Source organism: Cebidichthys violaceus, unplaced genomic scaffold (genome assembly GCF_023349555.1).
Source record: "Cebidichthys violaceus isolate CVI_PGR_0920_01 unplaced genomic scaffold, fCebVio1.0.p SCAF_11, whole genome shotgun sequence".
In the NCBI taxonomy this organism is placed as follows: Eukaryota; Metazoa; Chordata; class Actinopteri; order Perciformes; family Stichaeidae; genus Cebidichthys; species Cebidichthys violaceus.
The window spans coordinates 4,078,528-4,098,580 of record NW_027176274.1 but is presented as its reverse complement, the minus strand read 5'-3'; the positions used below and the strand labels follow the sequence as shown (position 1 = coordinate 4,098,580).

General features: G+C 41.8%; 1 protein-coding gene across 1 annotated transcript in view; it reads right to left on the bottom strand.

The window, feature by feature from the left end:
- Positions 1-20,053, bottom strand: part of thsd7ba (thrombospondin, type I, domain containing 7Ba) — a 144,354-nt gene that overhangs the window by 40,124 nt on the left and 84,177 nt on the right. The window contains exons 9-14 of the mRNA XM_068737933.1: positions 17,619-17,810; positions 15,164-15,395; positions 9,398-9,513; positions 8,256-8,388; positions 7,739-7,842; positions 1,051-1,242 (exon numbers count right to left, since the gene is read on the bottom strand). Of these exons, the coding sequence (XP_068594034.1) occupies positions 1,051-1,242; positions 7,739-7,842; positions 8,256-8,388; positions 9,398-9,513; positions 15,164-15,395; positions 17,619-17,810 (969 nt within the window). The remainder of the gene's footprint in view (positions 1-1,050; positions 1,243-7,738; positions 7,843-8,255; positions 8,389-9,397; positions 9,514-15,163; positions 15,396-17,618; positions 17,811-20,053) is intronic.

The following is a 20,053-nucleotide window of genomic DNA, read 5'->3' as shown; positions in this document are numbered from 1 at the left end:
TTACAGCCCTTGTGTACTTTGTCGTGCACGAACAATTTTCCAACTCAATTTCCATGTATTAGCGACAGGGCTGTTGTGTTTATGGCGTTCACCGTATTCGCCAATGTGTTCTGTGCGAGTTCAGTGGTAGCATATGAAATCCAAGAGACGTGAAGCACTACAACTGAACAGCATTTCGTTAAACAGCCTTTTGGAGCGTCAAAACGACTTTTGGTTTAGACACGCAGAACGTACTGCAATATGGCTCAAGAAGGCTTTTCAACATAGCTGCATCGTCTAAGCAGATGTTTTGGAACGCTGCCAACTCCCTGAACAGCATCCTTGAGCTTAAAAACCCACAGTGGATTCGCTTTACATCAATTTACCTGAAATTTAAGAAAGTGTTAAAAGTCAATATACTGAGCTTTTAATGACCATTACGGCCACACTCTTACCAAATAAAACCCACCACAAAGCCTGGGCTGATTTCACGTGTTGGATTCTTAGAGCATTATAGAAGAAGACAGGATATGTTTACTACAACCCCTCCGGCATCCGATCAAATATTCATGAAGACAAATAGTATCCAGCCTGGTCTGCAACCACAGCATGTAATTCAGATTTGCCATCTGCACTGAAATAAGAGATTGCAAGCTGTGAGAAACCTAATTTAGACCCGACATACAGTGGAAAGTTACAGTAACAGCCGGAACGAGAACAGAGGTGACGCTGGATCGCAGTATGTCAAGCCACATGGACTTCACAGCAAACGAAGAACCTGCTTCCATGACAACAACCCTGAAGATCAAGGGAAGTAGTTGATTTGCAATCAGTGTACAAAGGTACTACTTGATGTTGTGGTTCATCCTAGTATTTGACGTGTTGGGAGTGATGATGTGTTGTTCTAGTGGAGCGGTGACGCTTCATGTGCCTGTGAATTTGCAGCTCTCGGGGGGCCATCGTAGAGAACGCTTGACCCTGAGGCTCCAACTTTTCCACTGGTGAAGATGAACCGCTTCCCTCGAGCGATATCTGTGTCTCCCAATCGGTGAGGTAAGGCGGAAACCTTACCTGTGAGCGCGCGATTGCGATTGCGGGAGCTGCCGCATCCGCCGCAGCCAGAAAACTTGGACCAAGCAGTTAGAGTGCAGTCATCCTTGCAAGCCACCCGGCACTCTCTGATCTGAGGGGGCAAGGGGCCAGCCCATCGCAGGCACTCTGTCATGTTGGCCGACTCTCCGCTCTCCCCAACACAACTGACTCCTGCAAAACGCAGAGGGAGGCAAGAATGTCACTCCAATTATACAGCCAGTGCACACACACACACACAACAGATCACACCCAAGTTGACGCCGAGTCATTGGTATTGTTTTCGAGCTCTCTACATATACTTCTTAGGTCAGCCGTGCTAGAATAAGCATGATTTTAGCATTGGGTCACAGTCGTATACACAGTTTGATGGAGCAGCTACTGGGAGGGACATGTCTACTAATATATTTCATGCTTGGTTGAATGGCCTCACAAAGAAAAGGTATTTAGAGAATTGTCACAGCGTAAGTCGTAGCTATAAAAAGCATGTTAAGATCGAGAGAAATGCTAATTCAACCTTCAAGCACAACACCCTTATCAGCCTTCTTCAGACAACTGTGATTTATTGAATAAAAACAAGGCATTCATAATAACAGATTAACATAAAGGCTAAATACTTTTGATCAGAGCGTGCGTATCTGATCAAAGAGGGGATGGAGACATCACACACCGGCTACTGTAGCTGCAACATGTGCCTGTGTGCGCTGAGAATAAGCACTCGGAACACACAGCAAGACCAGATGGGTTATTTCTGTTCCTAAACACCTGATGTAGCACTCAATTAACCGGAAACAGACTTCCAGTCCAATGTGGCTGCTTTAGATTACTTTGGAAAATACCCCTGGACACGCTTTTGGTAATTCTTTGATATATCTTCCCTCAAAATGAAAACTGTCAAAGACTCAACGCTGCTCTTTGTCAGAGAAAAGATAGAGCAAGCTGTGGTTAAGGGTAACAATACACACTTTAAAGTAAACTGGGAACAGGAGGCAGGATCAATATACGAGGTGCAGCCAAACCGCTAATAAAGCAAAAGCTTGCCTTGGAAACATTTTTCTTTTTTCTTTTAAAGAATAAACATTTCAAAGTGAGTCTTTCAAAACCGAGAGAACATGTCATCCCCTGACGAATGGTCTAATCTGTGGCAAGATGCTTCGTGTTGAAATCAAAACCGGTTAAATATCATGAAGTCATCAGGAAGCACAATTTATTAAATGTTGCAAATGCGTTATTATTATATGTCAAACTATGACTGGCGTTTGAGGCATCAAATGGGAGGTTATGCTTGATAGAAAACTGGGTATATTAATACACTACAAAACAAATGTGTTGCTCAATATCCTGGCAATGTAACCACAGCCGGTTTAAGTAAAACAAAAAATGCATCAATGAACAAATGTTTCTACGTTCACACAGATCCACATCGTGAAGCAAAAACATTACACAGTAGCAGGAAGCTGCGTTCGTACAGTAAAAGTACCTAATTACCAACAAAGTCTTTCAGTGCGCACGGTGCCTGGCATGAGGAAAGCAACATAAATGGGGAACCTCAAAAATAGTGATGTGAATGACTAACGCAAGTTACCGTCTTTGAAGATGCACTGATATAAAAAAAAAAAACGCCTTTAATCCTTTTTCACTGATTTCTATCTGACTTTTAGATTTTGCCCTCTGACAGGAACGGTTCGGTTTCCACACGTCTGCTGAGGATGTGTGGGACGGTCATTTACATACGAGGCCTCGACAAAGGCATCGCGAGGGAGATGATGGCTATTATTAAAGCGTGTTTACGTAACATTCACAACCGCAGCGATGGATAAACAAACCTTTTTATTTCGCAATGTACGCGTTTAGGTTAAAGAGCAACGATATTATGAGGTGATTCTTATTTTCCCTTTAACAGAACTGTTTGATAAACAACTAATCATTAACAGCTGTTACAGTTTTAGTCCAATTAGCCTCCCACTGAGGGAATAATTCTGCGTCCCTGTTGGCATTTAATTCTGTCCATTTACTTTGAATGGTGTTCTCTCCCAACCTCATTCTGTCATCCCCAGCACCTTATATTAGCAATGCCCAACACTGCCAGTACTGACATTCGGAGTTTGAACTGGCAGCCATCCATTTTTAACATAATTATTTCAGCCTCTGGTTGCCCAAGCCGAATTGTATGGCCTCTCACATCGTGTCTTCTCCCAAATGTTAGCAATTTTAGTCACAGACAGGGACCGTCTTTAATTATACAGTTGCTCAGAAAGGTGAACACTTTTGAGGGGCAGTTGAAAGGACGAGCTTTGAACTCTCCAGATTTATGAAATATATTCTGTGGCAATGTTGTACACTTTGAAAAATCCTATTTAATCAAGTTTTTGTCCAATTGACAGCCTTTATCAATCTGACTCAGAGCATGTTACATTACTTTGTATGTTAAACTCAGTCATGTAATGTATTCATACAATGTTGTTGTGTGTGATGCCTTGTGAAGAGTAGTGTGGCTATGATTCATCTCCACCATCAAGTCACAGTTTTCGTGAAGCAAGAGATCATCAACATGACTCAATTTCTATTGAATCATTTCTCAAACCAGTTCCAGTTCCACCCAGGGAAGACCACATGTTGCCTGAATTCAGACACAGTGTGCTGTAGCTAGTGTGAAATCCATTGGCTCATTGCCTTCTGCAAGTTACCGGGCACAACTTTATACGGGCTTTCGGGGGGGGGGGGGTTGGTTGCCGGTTCTATTTTGTGGAAGGTTAGTATTCATCTGCTCGGATCTCATCTTACTTAGTAGCACATCTTATCTGTGACCTCCAGGCATGTCAGGGCAGCGTATGTCCAACAACCCTCATCTCACTCGGTCAGACATCTGCATTCATTCAACAACGCAGCCTCGCATTAGACACACGCTGAGATGGGAGCAAGCATGTACCCAAGCCCAGGAAATGATGTCTTTGTTAACCATGAAACCCAATAGCATGCTTGTTTCTGTGGGATTCTAGCTTTACAGCACATACATGCCTGAGCCAATGCATCCAGAAATCCGACTGTCCCTTCCTGGGCTGACTTTAATCCCTTGTTGGTAATAGAACTGTTCTGCAACTGCTGTTTAAATGTTTAATCAACACTAGACAGTGGCCATCTACTGTACCACTTCCCCAGGGCTGCACAGTATTTCTACTAAAGCTTCCAATTTCCAAATAACACTCCTGTTCAGTAATTCTCCCAGGAGAGCCAACCTGGCAACCACGATGATGCTGACCTCGAGGAAAACAAAAGATGCTTCTGCAGTGTCTGTGCGCCTTGTGTTGCTTCTCAGTTAGTGTTAGTTCGGCCAAAACGTCACTGAAGATGCAAAAAAAAACAAGAATCACTGTACTTGTAGTTGATGGGAATACATGTAAAACAATAGAATCAGCCCAAAAAAAACATGATATTAAGTGTATGGTTTGATGCATTGATATCCACCACGTAGATGCAAATCCGGACTGCAAATTTCTAAAGCAAATTTGTGAAATCCTGTTATTCTTAGATATGTGAATGTAGCACGGAAAGGTCTACAAACAAAGTCAATGGATTGGCAGATAAATAAATATACTTCTTGGTTGATTTACAAAGCTAGCTAATTATTATTGACCAGTTATATTTGAATATCACCATGGCAATCACGACATGCGGGCAATAATGTCAAATATGGCACTGAATAAATTTAATTGGATTCATAATGTATTTTGGTCATGACAGTGAAATGACTCGTATTCAGTGCTTTTCTTTCTTTAATGATGAAAGTACAGCGGGAGTGAATGCACCACTGACTTGTTAGTTCCGTAAGTAAGTATAGTATATACTGTATAAAATGTACACATATATGGCTTTAAAAATATTACATTCACTATACGTCAATTTAAGTTTCTAGACTTCGACTGAAGACGCATGCAGAGGAGAAGGTGACCTATATTTTTTGCGGTGGAACAGGATGAATGTCTGACATGATAATGCTGCACAAGCTTCTTCATATTCAGCTTCTCAATGAAGGGAGACATTTGAAGTAGATACCATCTCGCACAGCCTTCCCACAGGATGCGCATGCTTGAAACTACAGTGAATATCAACTGCATGGGAAAAGACACCGTGTTGAATATTGTGAGCGTTACTGGAATTCATGTTCAGGAAATCTGAATTTCAAACAGAAAATCAAGAGCTCTTCCAAAATGAATAAAGCACATCTGACTTCATTACATGGAAACTGCAGAAGTAATTACATGAACACAATACAAGAAAATAAAGCTGCATCTTGATGATATCATCAGCAGTGATATTAGCTGAATGAGGGTGAGTGATAGCATATAAAGAGCTATTTTGAGGCGGCAAAGCAGCTTCTTTAAAGGTCCTTGAATAACCTAATGGAGAAACTCCTGCTGAAACTTGCGGTCATTAAATCTTTGATATACCCTCATGGCCCCATGCCCTTAAAATATGGCCATATTCCCAATTATTGTGTCCTAATTATACCCCAATGTGACATTTATATGTCCTTTTCATTGAGTTGGTTCAGTCACCGAGTAAACGTAAACCCAGGATGAATTCTTTGTTGCTTTAAATCTATATTTAAATCCAGTGTTTCTACAGACTGCAAATTCCAAACCGACACTTTTTTTGAAATGTCACAGGTATTTAACTCAGTCATTTTCTAATCATATTCAAATAGGAAGCTCTAAAAGGTCAATGAGGCTTGCTCTTAACCTGGGAAAACTACAGACACTTTCCCCCATCCTCACCAAAAAGTCATAGAAATTCACTTGAGAAATGTCACTCATATAATTATGCCGCCGTGTAAAAGTGAGCAACGGTGAGAGCAGACATGCTGGAAAGTTCTCAAGGCGGCGCAGAAAGCCACTGAAAGCTTCACTTGAATCACATCAGTAAATTAGATAGAACAGCCAGTTCCTGGGATTTATTGGGACATTTACACTCCTCTAAACGAGTCAGAAATGATCCAATTAACACTCCGGCTCTTTAACGATTTGGGCCAGTGGCAGTCCGCACTCAGAGAAATGCGGCGGCTCGTGAAAGAGAGTAAACAGGAATCTGCACAGTCCAGACAACGCACAACACATCCGCACACAGTCAATCGGGACACAGTACAAATACTTATGATCTGCTGTCAACAGAAAGGATTATATCATGATACAGGCAATTTGTATCATGATATAATCATTTCTCAACATCAACAACGCATCACAATGTGTTATATGACTAAAGTGGAAAATATCCCCATAATGGAAAACCTATATATATATATTTATAAAGCAGAAATCATGCCATTAGTTTCACCCACAGTTTTACAGACATAGAGACAGTTACATAGCAGGGACGTGCGCTCATGAAAGGTACAAAATAAATAATGATGAAATAAAATAAATATTAATATTTCTCTACTGATCTGTGGTATAAATGTAATTTCTGTATGATTCCAATCATTTCAAGCATTTTTATAACCAAAATCTCTGAATTAGCGTATGTCCTGTTCAAACAGAGAGGAGACAGTGAGGTGAGTCAGAGACGAGCTGTTCCTCACCTCAGATATGAAAAACAACCAGTAGTCAATGTGCAGGCTGCCAGTTGAATGGTGATTTAAGCTACTTTACTGGGTTCATATGCTTGTAAATCTGACTTATGTAGTGTCAGTGCCTCACCGCATGTCACTGTTACATAGATAGAGGGGAAAATAAACCTCTTGAATCTGTTTAGCAGGAAATTAGAATTTGCAAATTGCCTCAAAAATATCAAATTATATTTAAATCACAGCAATACGAGCCCGTGTATCACTGACCGGATTCATCACAAGAACAAATTGCGACATCTGTACAGCAATATAATTATTTCAATATATTTTGCAAATCTATTCATGTATTTCTGTTTTACAAAGCATAAGTGACAATTTACGAACGCACATCCAGTGCACCTTATGTGCCAATATGTTGCTGTGAAAACACAGGGAATCGAGAGACGTTCACAGTGGGTGCTTTCTTTATTAGTAGTGAAAAAAATTGTTACAAAATATGTTTAAATATTTGTATCCGTTTGGGGGAACAAAGTTGCGCTTTAAACCGCTAACAGAAGTTTATTCATGTGAATTAGGAATAATTTCAGTGCATGGCTTTGCTCCTATTGTGTAACATTTTTTATGGATTTCTTCTTCGCAGAGAGTTTATTTACATTATTAATTTACGTACTATGAATCGCAGAACTCTCTAAAAGTCAGACTCAATGACAGTCAAGAGGCACTTCTTCACACGTTCTAAACGTTATCGCGTGAACCCATTCACACAGGTCTGTATGTGTGGTTTGTAACAACGCTGATTGTTTCTTTCAACCTGCTGCTAAGATGCGTTTGTGGCCATCCGACTGGCTGCATTCATTAATAGGAAACCAGCGCTGTGATGAGATCATCAAGACAACAGACGGAAAGGTTCGTCTCGTTACACTACCGGTACAAATTGCCTCTGACTTTTATGTTTCCATCACTTGCTTGTTAAAGGAGCAGTTCTGAAAGGGCTATTAGGTCTCATTAAATAAGTACGGAGTAAATAGATGGAGGAGCAAAGCTTGATATGGTGACATCACAGCAGCTGACAAGTGCAGAGGATAAAGAAAGAAAGTGAAAACTTGCCTCTTGTTTCTAAACCGTTTCCACAGGCTTCTTCTGGTCCAGATAATCCACGTCGAACAGAATCCGGAACCAAACTACAGCTGTGCCACTTGCTTGTTCTCCAACTACATGGAAACACAAGGGCAGACAGGCTTTGGGCTTGCAGTGTGTTATGGGAGCTTCTTTTACACAAAAAGACAAATGTTTTAACAATGTTATTCCATGTTTGGTTTGTAATTGGTGATCCTCCATATAGGCAGGACAAACTATAAGTTGTCATCACTGCTACTGTAGATCTATACGACATTGATATATTCTAATGTGCTAGTTGGATAATGTTATTGGTAAGAAATATGAAGAGTCTACCTTCAGCAGGCAGCATGAGAGTACGTGTGAAATGCCATGGCATCTGATGTCAATGCCATTATGAAAGCACATGCAGACATCTCAAGTGATTCACAACAACAACAACGCAGCCTCAGGTTACACGTCGTTGGATAGGAAAGGAAAATGGTTTCATTGAACTTGGTGTTTGTACCTGTACTCTGGACACACAGGAAGTGATTCACACTCTCTCTCTTCAAACAGCGTGTCAGGGCACTCTTGACCTCCATTAGCAGACCTCTGAATGATGGTTCTGTAGCGCGACTCTGAGGCGGCGGTTGCATTTTCTGTTGAACATGAAACACAATCTTCACAAAAAGTGGCAGATTAGTTGCACAGGTTTTTAAGTGACTTTTTTTTTTTTTTTTTTCCAGCAGCAAGAGAAAGTAAAATGATACCGACACAAAACGGCGGATGTCTGGGTCACCAAACAAGTAGCGACACAGTATCACCATTGCGGTCTAATAACTCAAAGTTGATCTGATCCCGATTAGCTCGCCCTTGCCGCTGTGACGTCCTCCACTTCGCTGCAGTCTGTTTTCGGACACACCGCACTGTAATGGCTTCATTTGGCTGACGCTCCAAGGCTCATTACACAACACTAATTACTAAACACTGAAAATGGTGCAATTAAGAAGGTGATTACATCATCAGCGGACCCAATGGTCTACAGCATATTTACAGAGACGAGATGCCTGCGCAATTCTTTTAAAAACAATTACACACTTTTTGATTTCCAAGATACTTACAGTACACATATTCAAAGCCATTAAAATTCCATTTTCCTCTTGACGTGTCAGCTTAATGTAATGGACAGTTAACACCGTCATTTACACTTAAATGTAATCATTGAATACACTAGAGACATCAAGGGAGAGCATAATTGTATGGCAACACATTTGAATATTTAAACAAAGTGTTTGGCACTGTAATACTGGAGCATATGTGCCTCACGTCTCTTCAATTACTATTGTATTGTGCAACGCTGCAACTATTATTTTCATTTTGGATTAATCTACCAATTATGTTTTCAATTTATCAATCAACCGCTATAACATTAGAAAATAATACATTTCCCAAAAAAACAAAAAGTAAGAGCTTTTTGTCTGCAAAACAGTCTAAAACCCAAATTTGTTTTGATTCACTCTACCGTTACACGTTGCCAATTTACCTTTCCATAAATGTTGCTATTTTACAAAAACGCCTGCCAATAGTTATAGGTTGTCTAAAAAGGCCGTGGAGCTAATAGACGGGCGTTACTAAATAGAGTTCATAGACATTCATGAGAAGAGCTACCTGGCACACAGGTTGACGGGCAGGCTGTCCATTCACTGAACGGTGTCACGATGCAGTCTTTCTTGCAGGGGAGCAAACAGGGTCGGACGGTTTCTGGACGAGCAGAATCTGGACACCTAAACAAACAGACGAGCAGAGGTCTTAAATTCTCTTCGACACCCCCCCCCAAGCAAGGAGCGATAAATGTCCAGAGTCTCGCTGTTAACAGGACAGGGCAGTGAAACAACTGCCCTGCCCTTGACATCACACATCTCCCCACAGAAAACATGATTGATTACATGTCCCCCTGCCTGTACGCTCAGGAAAAAAAGGGGGACAAATGCAAAAAATTACAGTTTTCTCACACATTCAATTTCTTCCTTGGGTACAAATATTGCTCTATGAAAAGGGGGAAAAAAATACTGCAACAATTCAAGCAGTTCTTTGACAGTTAAATAATATTTTGGCACTTTTAAAACCCAATTATCTACACGCAAATAAAAACCTTTTATATCAACGATGGATCAAATGCGCTGTGTGTCATGTGAAAGGGGTTGTTCATGGTGACAAATCAACCCAGAATGATCACCCAGATCTGCAGTTCTTCTCCGCGTGGAGAGAACACTTTTTGTATTTTGGATCATTGTTTTGGAATCACACCCCTCAACTCATCAACCTCCTCAGCCGCAGAAGTGATCTTGTTTCAGATAAAAACAAAAAGGTCCGTCAAACCTACTGTACAGTACCAGGCTCATCACCAAACAGCAGACAATGTAAGGTGTAGGCTGGTGTAAAGAGCTGAAGAGACACATATTTTGTGGAGGATAATAGAATAAACCCAATGATTCGTATCGACTCCTCGTTCCCAGGACAAACACAGATCTTGCTGGTACATCTAAATTGTCTGAATGTATCCCAACCACCACGTTCCCTCGTCTGCCGAATTTTTGCCATTGCTTTAGCGCTTTTCCTGAAAAGAGATTTAAATTCATTGATCCAGTTGATCCAAAGGAAATGTCTGCCCCTAACGTACGAAAGTCAGCAGAGGACAGGTTTATCTACCACCTCGGTAAATTCAGAGTAGAAAAAAAATCCCAAGCGTTTTACCCATTAGAAATGTATTTCAATCATTAATTTAATTAACGTGTCTGCTAGTTTCATAAAAAAATTATTCGATTGCTAACATATATCATCTTCATAAGGTGATGATATGTCAATGCAATGTTTTCATCTTGTTCCACTGCCCTCGGGTGGCCAAAAATAATCCATTAATGCAGCTTTAAGAATCACTTGCATTTACAAATCAATGACAACACACACACACACACACACACACACACACACACACATATATATACTTACAGTTATTTTGTTGTGGAATGACATATAGTAAATGGGATTAAGGATTACAACTACCAAATTTGTTTCCAGGATTTTAGCTAAAAGTAGGGGCGAATCAGGTGAGTGCATTCATCACCCCATACGCATGTAGAGAGCAGCCGCAGAAGTCTTCATGTTGCTGCCACCGAGGAGACAGAGTGTTCGAGGAGGAAAAATCAATCAAAGTCCACAGCATGGCTGCTAATTAAACCTGAGAAAAGTGAGGATATGCAAACTGTTTACCAATGAATCACTCCTGCCACACCAAGGACACCATTACCAGGTTTTAAAGAGCAACCCTCGACTTTTACCAATTTCGTTGTTTTAAGATAGAAAATAACCACGCAGTGCCTCTGCATTTAGGCTGCTACATGTCTTGTGTAACATATCCGTCATGGAGCCTTCGGCTGTGTTGTATTTCGCTCCTTGCGCAACCTTGAAGTGGTACTGATTAATGCAGCTATGTAAAATCAAATAAGTCATGAGCTTTGATGTCTTTATCAACAAGCAGCCGAACGCCCCGTCCTCGACACACACACACACACACACACACACACACACACACACACACACACTGACACACACTGAGACATCCCAATTTCATTTCAGAGCGACTGACTTCCTTTGCCCGACAACCAGATCCAGGTCTCAGTAGAGATCCAGCATGGTGCCACATCCTACCGACTGCAGAGAGCCGGCACGCACAGGACTGAGATCAAAGTATAGCAACGCATAAGGAGGCGAGATACATAAAAACCCCATCCTTCCCCGACTTTATCCCTCTTCTTCTGTCTCCCTCTTTGCAGTGATGCATGCCAGAGGGCATTTCAACGCAGCTGAGCAGCTGAGGGAATACTGTGAAGTACGCCCAGAGTGAGGGAATCAGACTGCAGTCGTGTCGATGGTGTTCCACTGTGACAATGGTTTGGAACGTTAATAAATGTCTCTCACACGTTGTTGATTATTCATAATTGCAGTCAAAGACCTATTTCGTCAATTTCATACGATCCAGAGTTGGTTAAATACTTAATATTTCATGGGAAATATGAATATGTAGCATGCAGTGCTTTATTTGAGTGTGTGACAGCCAACACAGCCTGATGTGGTTTATCTACTCAGACCATAATTACTGACAACAAATGTCCTGAAATAATGAAAAACTAAATGAAATAATATCGTTCTATAATATTGTTTTTGCCTTTTAATCATAATAGTGGTGACGTTATCATTTGTAATTATCATTGCAGGACGCTATTATTAAAAAAAAAAGGTTGTTTTGCTACCCATGTATAATACAAAATGTTAAAGGTAACTCTTATCACCGCTGCTTTAGTTTAATTGATCTTCAATATGTGTCAAAGAGGAGCGTTCATGAAACTGAAAATCATTCTAGTGTTGAGGTCTGAGGGCTCTGTACTGAGACAGACCCGCTAACCTTTCACTGAGCCGGTTTGCACATTGGAGATTAGTGCTGAGCAGGAAATGCTTAGATGCTTGCTGACTTAAGTGACCCTTCTCAAGTACAACACCAAATACATTCAGGGAGATTTGGAGATATTAAGGACAATCCTGTATTTCAAACATATTCGAAGTTGGACAAAGGGTGAAGCAGTGGAAATGGCGGTCTGAACTCTTCTATCTCGCTCTATGCTGTCCTGTTTGAGTCTAGGAACTGTGCACGGTGTATCTGTCTTCTGAATATTAATCCTATCAAATGAGGCTTGGGAAGTAAAACCCTGATCATGTCTGCACATCATGGAAAGAGAGCAGGAAGGCCCAGTAACTTGTCACTGACAGTCAGAATCAACTGGATAGCATGTGTTTGGTGCTGTTCCATTAAATGAATACACTGCAGTTAGAGATGAATAGCAAAGCAGTGATTGACTTCACAACTTACTGTACAGGCCAGATCTGTTGTGGAGCAGAAATGACAGCTTTCATTAAAGCCTCTGTGGTGGGAGATAGGACGTTCATAAGAAAAAAGCCTCTCCATAATCCACTTTACGGCCCTGTCAATAATATATATCGTGCCGGAGAAGGGCAAACTTTGTGAATTATTTATAAATCTATCTTCCTGGTGTGGGGTATAACATCGTTACAGTGACAGCACAAAAGCCCTTAGCAGTGTTTGATATTGTATCGCTGAAAGAGGAGTAGATAATGGCGGAGCATAAGCAAAATGAATCTCAGGTTCACAAAAAGAAATACTAAACTCAGGCAGAAACCACTAAAGGATGCTCAATATACAAAGCTCTGGGGATATAGTTTAACAGTAGACCAAGTCCTCTGGGTCATTTGTCCGTAAGTGAAAGCACAATACATCTCCGAGTAAAATACTTTTGGGATCTTTAATCAAAAAGTGATTTTTTCTTAAAGAGAAACATGATCACTTCTCACCTCCTCCGCTAGATTTTACAGGGCTGTTTTACTCCTCACTGATAATCTCTCATTCGTGTCTCTCGGGACTCATTTTCTAGTATCTACAACGCAGCAAAGTATACAGGGTCCGATTTAGGGACGGAGGAAGAAAATATTCTGTTACAAAGTGCCATTCATATATACGGGCATAATGACTTAAGAATAGATATTTTAGTTCATATTTGAAGGCATATACATGGGATTCAGAGCGTTAATATAGCAGCAAACAACAATTTTCTTTGTAGAGCTATAGTAGAGTAATGTCTACTTGACCAGGGAAAGTTGTTCTCTCTCTGTATGTGTTGTTATCCGAGCTTCTCCTTTGCTTTGTTGACATAGCCCGGTCGGCCGTGCACGCTTGTAGTGCATGCTCGTGCACGTGAGCGTGTCCCGCTGGTGAGACCCGCCGCTCTGCACTGTGTTCATACGATGCTTACTAAGACGTTTTTGCAGTAAAAGTAGCGCCCACCCTCCAGTTCCCCCTCAGGTAAACACTGTTAGCTCTGCTGGCACTGTTGCCTTAGTTTGGACTGGTACCACTGTTAGCACCGCTAGATGCGAGCCGCCGGGACACTTCCGTCGAGCGCCGTTGAGAGGCAATATAAATGCTCCCAACCTCATAAGAGCAGGGCTATCATAATAATGTTTGAATATTCATTATAAACCCCCCCAAAACACCTGGACACGATACACACACTACTGTCTATCTATCTTTGCGCATTATGTCCAGGGCACAGTGTTCTGCTTGACCAATCCGCACTGAAAGTACAGATACTATGATGTTGAATATAACACTGACTCTGTGAGACGGAGACCTCCCGCATTTCGTTATGCTTTGAGCGAAGCGTAATCTGCATAAGCACAGCTAAATAAAACACACAAACAGCCCACTGCATATGTGGCTTGAACTTACTGACCGTATCGATATTGATCGATCAAGGTTCCCAGTCTGTCTGAAGGCTCGCCTGTTTCCCTACAGGCAGATTCCCCTCACTTGCCGCGGTGGGCGAGCAAATAAATTAAAAATAATCAATATGGGCCTACGAGCGCGGTTGATTTCTTCCCATGACGCGGACATGAATGCTACTTTGGTTCAGTAAATGTCTGCTGTCAGTCAGCCTGGTGAAGGCAGGTTTAGAGAGCCGCTGTCCACTCAGCCCCCCAGGAGATGCTGCTGACAGACGGGGCAGAAGACCGAAGACGGTGTCAGCGTAGCGACGACAGAACGCTTAACACGCCGCTCAAGCCTGGCTTCCAGTTCAGATTCCCAGCAAAACGTTGCGTTTCACTTGCAATTAACGCAAGTGACGTCGCTTGACTCCCGTCACGCGGCGCATTCAATGTGCGTGAGGCAGACAGCCATGGTTGTGCAGGGTTTTTTTTCACAATGGAATATTACATTTTATATTTGACTATCTGTTGGTGTTTATTACTAGACTATTCCAGTACATATTCAAATTTGGAATATGTGTTGACAGCCCTAATCCTATTAGGTAAAACACTGTAGGGGGATGAAACAACATATTCTCTTCTTTACTTATTACTTCACTATAAACAGACCTGATACATCAGTGGAATGTATCACCTGCTCAATGAAGACTACCAATTGATTCGCCTCTCAGCAGACTCTAAAAAACATGCAACATGCGTCATATATCAATTTATATTAAACTGCTGCCCCCCCCCCCAAAAAAAAAACATGAAACAGCGCACTTATGACGAAGACAATCATTGAAAGTCTTAACAAGTACGTAAGCAAAATCCCAATACCGAGTTACAAGAATTGAACTACGTATGCATTGCAACTTTGATGTACACATAAGATGCCTGAGTACCATCTTACTTATTTTCTGAGTACCAGCCTCCTTTTCTTCAATTGTTCCCAATGAGGAGACAGCGTAGGAGTCGGTGGCCGCCTAGAGAAAAAGCGCTGCACCTATAGCCTTTAAGGACCTGGCACCCTAAACAGTGCCAGGTCAGAGAGCGTACCTTTTACTCGTCACAGGTCCAACGTTCATCTTCATGCAGCTCACTTTGCGGATCTGAACACCCATAGCACATGTAGAGGTCCCGTTCCAGGAGCTGGTTCCGTTGAGATCCACGGAGGCGTTCTCAATACAGGGACCCCAGGCGGAGGCCTCCCAGTAGAACACCACACAAGGGTGGTCATTACAGACCCTCCACTCCTCCAGGGCTGGAGCTGCCGGACACTCCTTCCCTCCTAGCCGCCAAGACACAGGAAATAACCACAGAATCAAAGGCATGAGGACTGCTGTGTAAGACTTACATTTGGCATTCTGAAAACAAAAGAAGAAGCTGAGTAGGCACAGTTCAGTGTTTTGCTGTGTTTATGCTAAAACTAGTGCTAGTCTCAAAAAAAAAAAAACATTACTATGCAGAGTTCATGTCATCTGCAGAGAATCGAAAATACATTTCACCTGAAGTAACAAGCTGAAGTTAGCTGCTGGAAGTCAAATGCTAATATAATCATTGACCGCTGGCTGCTTAGCGACAAAAACAAATGTTTGTTCGGGTTAGCTGAGCAGACACATTACAAGTTACAACAAGTTTGAATAACAAATGAAAAGTCACAGTAAGGTCACTGTAACATATGTCACAGCCCAATTAACACACCTCAGAACACAACAAGCTCTTGCTTATCCTGCTCCCTGTATCCTTGTGTCATGTATCTAGTCATTATGTGGACACATGCTGTCACACATGACAGCCAGAAATCTGTGAAGACATTTCTGTATTCAGCGACATGGTGCGTATGGTAATGCGGTCCGGTAGGCTACCACAGCAAAAATGACAAAAAATGCATTTATTTTTTTTTGTGCCCGCCCCCATCATTTTGGCTCGTATGACTCGCAGTTCAATGTGCTCATGCTGAGGCGAATGCTCACACGTAGAGCGCATTTAATTAAGAACCAAATATGTGATAAATGAGCAAATCATTGATATGGAATTGAATGACAGAATGTTAAGTTTCATGGTCAAATAAAAAAAAAAGCTCTTTTCTTAAGAACAATTTAAAAACTGGAAACCACAACATATGAATCAAATGCATGCTCAAATACCACACATGCACATTACTGGGTGTGCTGAGATCTATACTGGATGTGTACTGGGACTACATCGGTTAGAATCTGTCCAATCTACATGGATGCACAACTGGGGACAGTTTCACTTGACGTAGGATCATAGGTGTCACCTGCAGAGAAGGAATTGTCCTAAAGCCAACTCTAACTCACAGAGGGGTTAGGTTGAGTTTGTCAAAGAAACTCCTGCATCTTCCAAGTGTGTTTTGCATTCTCCAGCTCCCCCATGCTATCACACAACATGCAGGCATATGAAGACAATTACAACACACGCACACACACACACACACACGCGCGCACACGTACAAGCGCACACCTCTGCGAGGCTAGCATAATAATAATTATCAACACAGTGTGCAACCTGTCTTAAGCTGTGAGATCCTTTCATCAGCTGTTATTCCAGATATGCGTTTGGTTACAGGGATTAATGGGCAGTAGCTGTGCTGCCAAGACTCCGCTGTCTGACTTAAAAACACACCACTTGGAGTAGGCAGAAAAATACTGGCCGGAGAAAGCGTCCTTGATAATGGATGGTCAACTCAAACCTCAAATGTTTTTTGAGATGAAAAATGTCTGTCTCTGAAATCTACAAAAACAAGAGCCAAAGTAATCCCACAGTGTTGTGGAGGGCTGATAACGGCTTTGGCTAAAGCAATTTGGAGTTGTTTTTTTTGTTGAACTTTAAATCAGTCTACTGCTTACAGTAGCAATATCATACATCCTGTAATGTTGTTACAATACCACAGCAGTTTTTGGAAACATTTAGGTAATTAAGAAGACTAATATTTAACATTTAAAAAATTTAGCGTTGCATTTTTGCTAAAAATCTGGCGCCTATACGTTAAGCATGATGCAACTTGAGCAAAGGCAGTTCAGTCGGAGATTCAAGTGTGTTCTGCTAGAAGCAGCTAGTGTAGCCTCCAACGATATCAAACCTGCTGTGTACGTCTTCCAGATTCAGTTATGTCAACCAGTAAAGATATCACTGCACTGTAGCATTTATTATGTGCCTGAGAATAACTCCACCTACAGTGCAATGTACCTCTGTCCTCCCTCACCTCTTGTCTTCTTCCCTCGTATATAAATTAAATGTCTGTACTGCCACTGCTTAGCATTTAGTTGGTATCTTGTATGTAATTAACACAATTACACACTTGGTACAGCTATGGTAGAAGTGTCTGCAGCAATGCCACCCACAAAAAGACATATTTTGTAATGAAATATCGGAGGGAAATAAAACATTTTGTTTTTGTTTGACTGAAAATGACAGTAATAATAAAGTGACAATAATAAACAGCAGGTTGGAAAAAGATTCAGAGAAGTCAAAGGGGAGGTTGCGTTACCTTTCCCCGGCATGGCCAGCACAGTGCGAGCGCGGCTCTGTCGACCCTCTGCTGTCTTGGTGGCACAGCTGTGTGAGCAGGGTGACCAGGGAGACCAGGAGCCGACCACGCAGTCTGCAGGACAGGCCACCTCGCAGGCCACCTCTGAGGGGGGAGGGTCGTGTACACAGTGGGCCACTGGCACGTCGTTCCCTGAGGAAGGCGAGTTAAGATAAGGAGATTAAAACGGAGACATCCGCTTGATATAAATCACAATGAGACCCATTACACTTCCTGTATCTAGACTTGATGGGAAAAGCAATCAGGTAGGCTTCAAATCCCAAATCCAGGTACAGGATTCATGAAACCACAAGTGAATGTAAGCACAGAGACAGTATAACATGAAACAAGCATTACTGTGCATCTGGGCTGATGTGAATGCTCCTAAAACAGATTGATTGTGATTCAAATACACGGACCACCGCAAGAGGTGAGCGGGTTTTTACTCTGACCACGCTGAAGGAAGAAAGTGTAAATGCAGTTCACAGAGCACACGTTGACATGCTCTGCTTGTCTAGGGTTGTTTACCATTTTCTGTCAGGCTGGAGAAGGATGTTGTGGTCCTGATGAGGTGTGCAGTTGTGACATGGAAACAGATCATGGGGGGGGGGGGGGGGGGGGGGGGGGGGATGTCGGCGTTGACACCGTTGTCGCATGTTAATGTGAGTGCAGCATAGGGTGTAGTGTTTGTGAACGCAGCCCTAAGGCTGGCTCCTCCCCCAATGACTCCCTAATCAGGACCAAACTATAAAACGCACCTGTTTCTATCGGTAAACCAAATATGTTGTTTCTTTTGTTTTTGATTCTGTTTTTTTTTTTGTATTTGTCTGTAGGTGAGGTGGAGTGCCATTGTTGGGAGGCTAGCTCACCCGTGGTGAGGTCCTTACATCTTCTACATGCGTGTAAAAGCACCGGGAGCGTAGACTGCACCATTTCTGTTGTGAGGATTAACGTGTTGCACCTGAGGTGAGGAACCGGTAGCACCCCTGGGTGCTTCTCAGCGGCGTCTGCCTCCCCGCCGGTGGTCTCAACTTAGATTCCCTAGTTTTGCTCAGTTTTCATTGGGCAGGAAATGTCAGCAGATTAAAGATTGTTATGGTTTTAGAGTTTTAGCTAAGATTGTGGAAACAAATTATCTTAATCCCTTATTGGTTTCAGTCATCTTCATTTGTCCATTAATATTCTTTCCTTCCCAGCAGCTCCTGTCTTTGCATGTTTGATTATCTTTTGATCCCTTAAATAAATCCTTTGGTTCATTTTACAAAACACGTCTCTGTCTTATGTCAGTAGCGAATCTGTGTGCCTCATCAACATCAAAACGATATCTAAGGTTCTTAAGTCCGTATTTTCTGGGGCCTAATTCCAGGTTGCGCTGTCGGTTCCCTCTCACTCTCCCCTTAAGGCCCCCCCGCCACACAAAGTTTGACAAATTCTAAATGTTTTCGATCCTTTAAGTTTAGAAGAATGAAATCCCTTTCATTGAAACCAAACATACAGGTGCTCAGATTGTATCTATTGCCTCCACAAGGCTCTCAACGTAATGGCTGAGCCGGTGGCTTGTCAACGGTGCTAAAAGCACGAAAAGAGCAAACATGTAGCCAACGCTCCACTAAATCTGAACATTGCAAATAGTAGTTTTCTGCTATAATGCTCTGAATCCTGCGTATAGAACCTTTAAGAGGGCGTAAAGTGTGAGCCAAAATCCCTCAACGACAAATATAATTAAATTTTATCTAAAGAAAATTATGAAAACATCCACTTGGTATTCTGAGCTAGTTTTAAAAGCTCTCCTTTAGCCTTCATCTTGCAGTTATGTTATGAAATATTTATCACAGCTCCCAGTTAACTCTTCTGTCAAGAGTGAAACAGCTACAGGAAAGACAGAGCCTTCTCTCTCTGCTGTACTTTCATGATAATGACTCTCTTTTTGTGTGATTAAACAGAAATTACAGAAAACATTCTGGAATGAATGTTAATGACTGAATAATACCCTTGGTGAAAAGAAATAATATATATATATATATATATATTCTTTGTATTTTTTATTGGACCCTGCCCAGAGTTAGCAGAGTGACATCTTTGTGTCCGAGACAGAGAGAGAGATCAATTTCAGAACCAAAGATGCCATCATGATGTCAAAACAATGCCACCAGCAGCTGAGGCATTGTTTTGGGGATCACACACTCACACACAGCAGCGGGCTATCATTAACTTGTGTGAACTCTGCCACTAAATCATGGGATATGCTTTAACAATAACAACCCCAGGGAGGATTTGTCATCAGTTTAGCTTCTTCTTCTTCTTCTTCTTCTTCTTCTTCTTCTTCTTCTTCTTCTTCTTCTTCTTCTCCCAGCACCTACCCTTGATGCAGAGGAGGTCAGCTGAGAGAGCAAAGG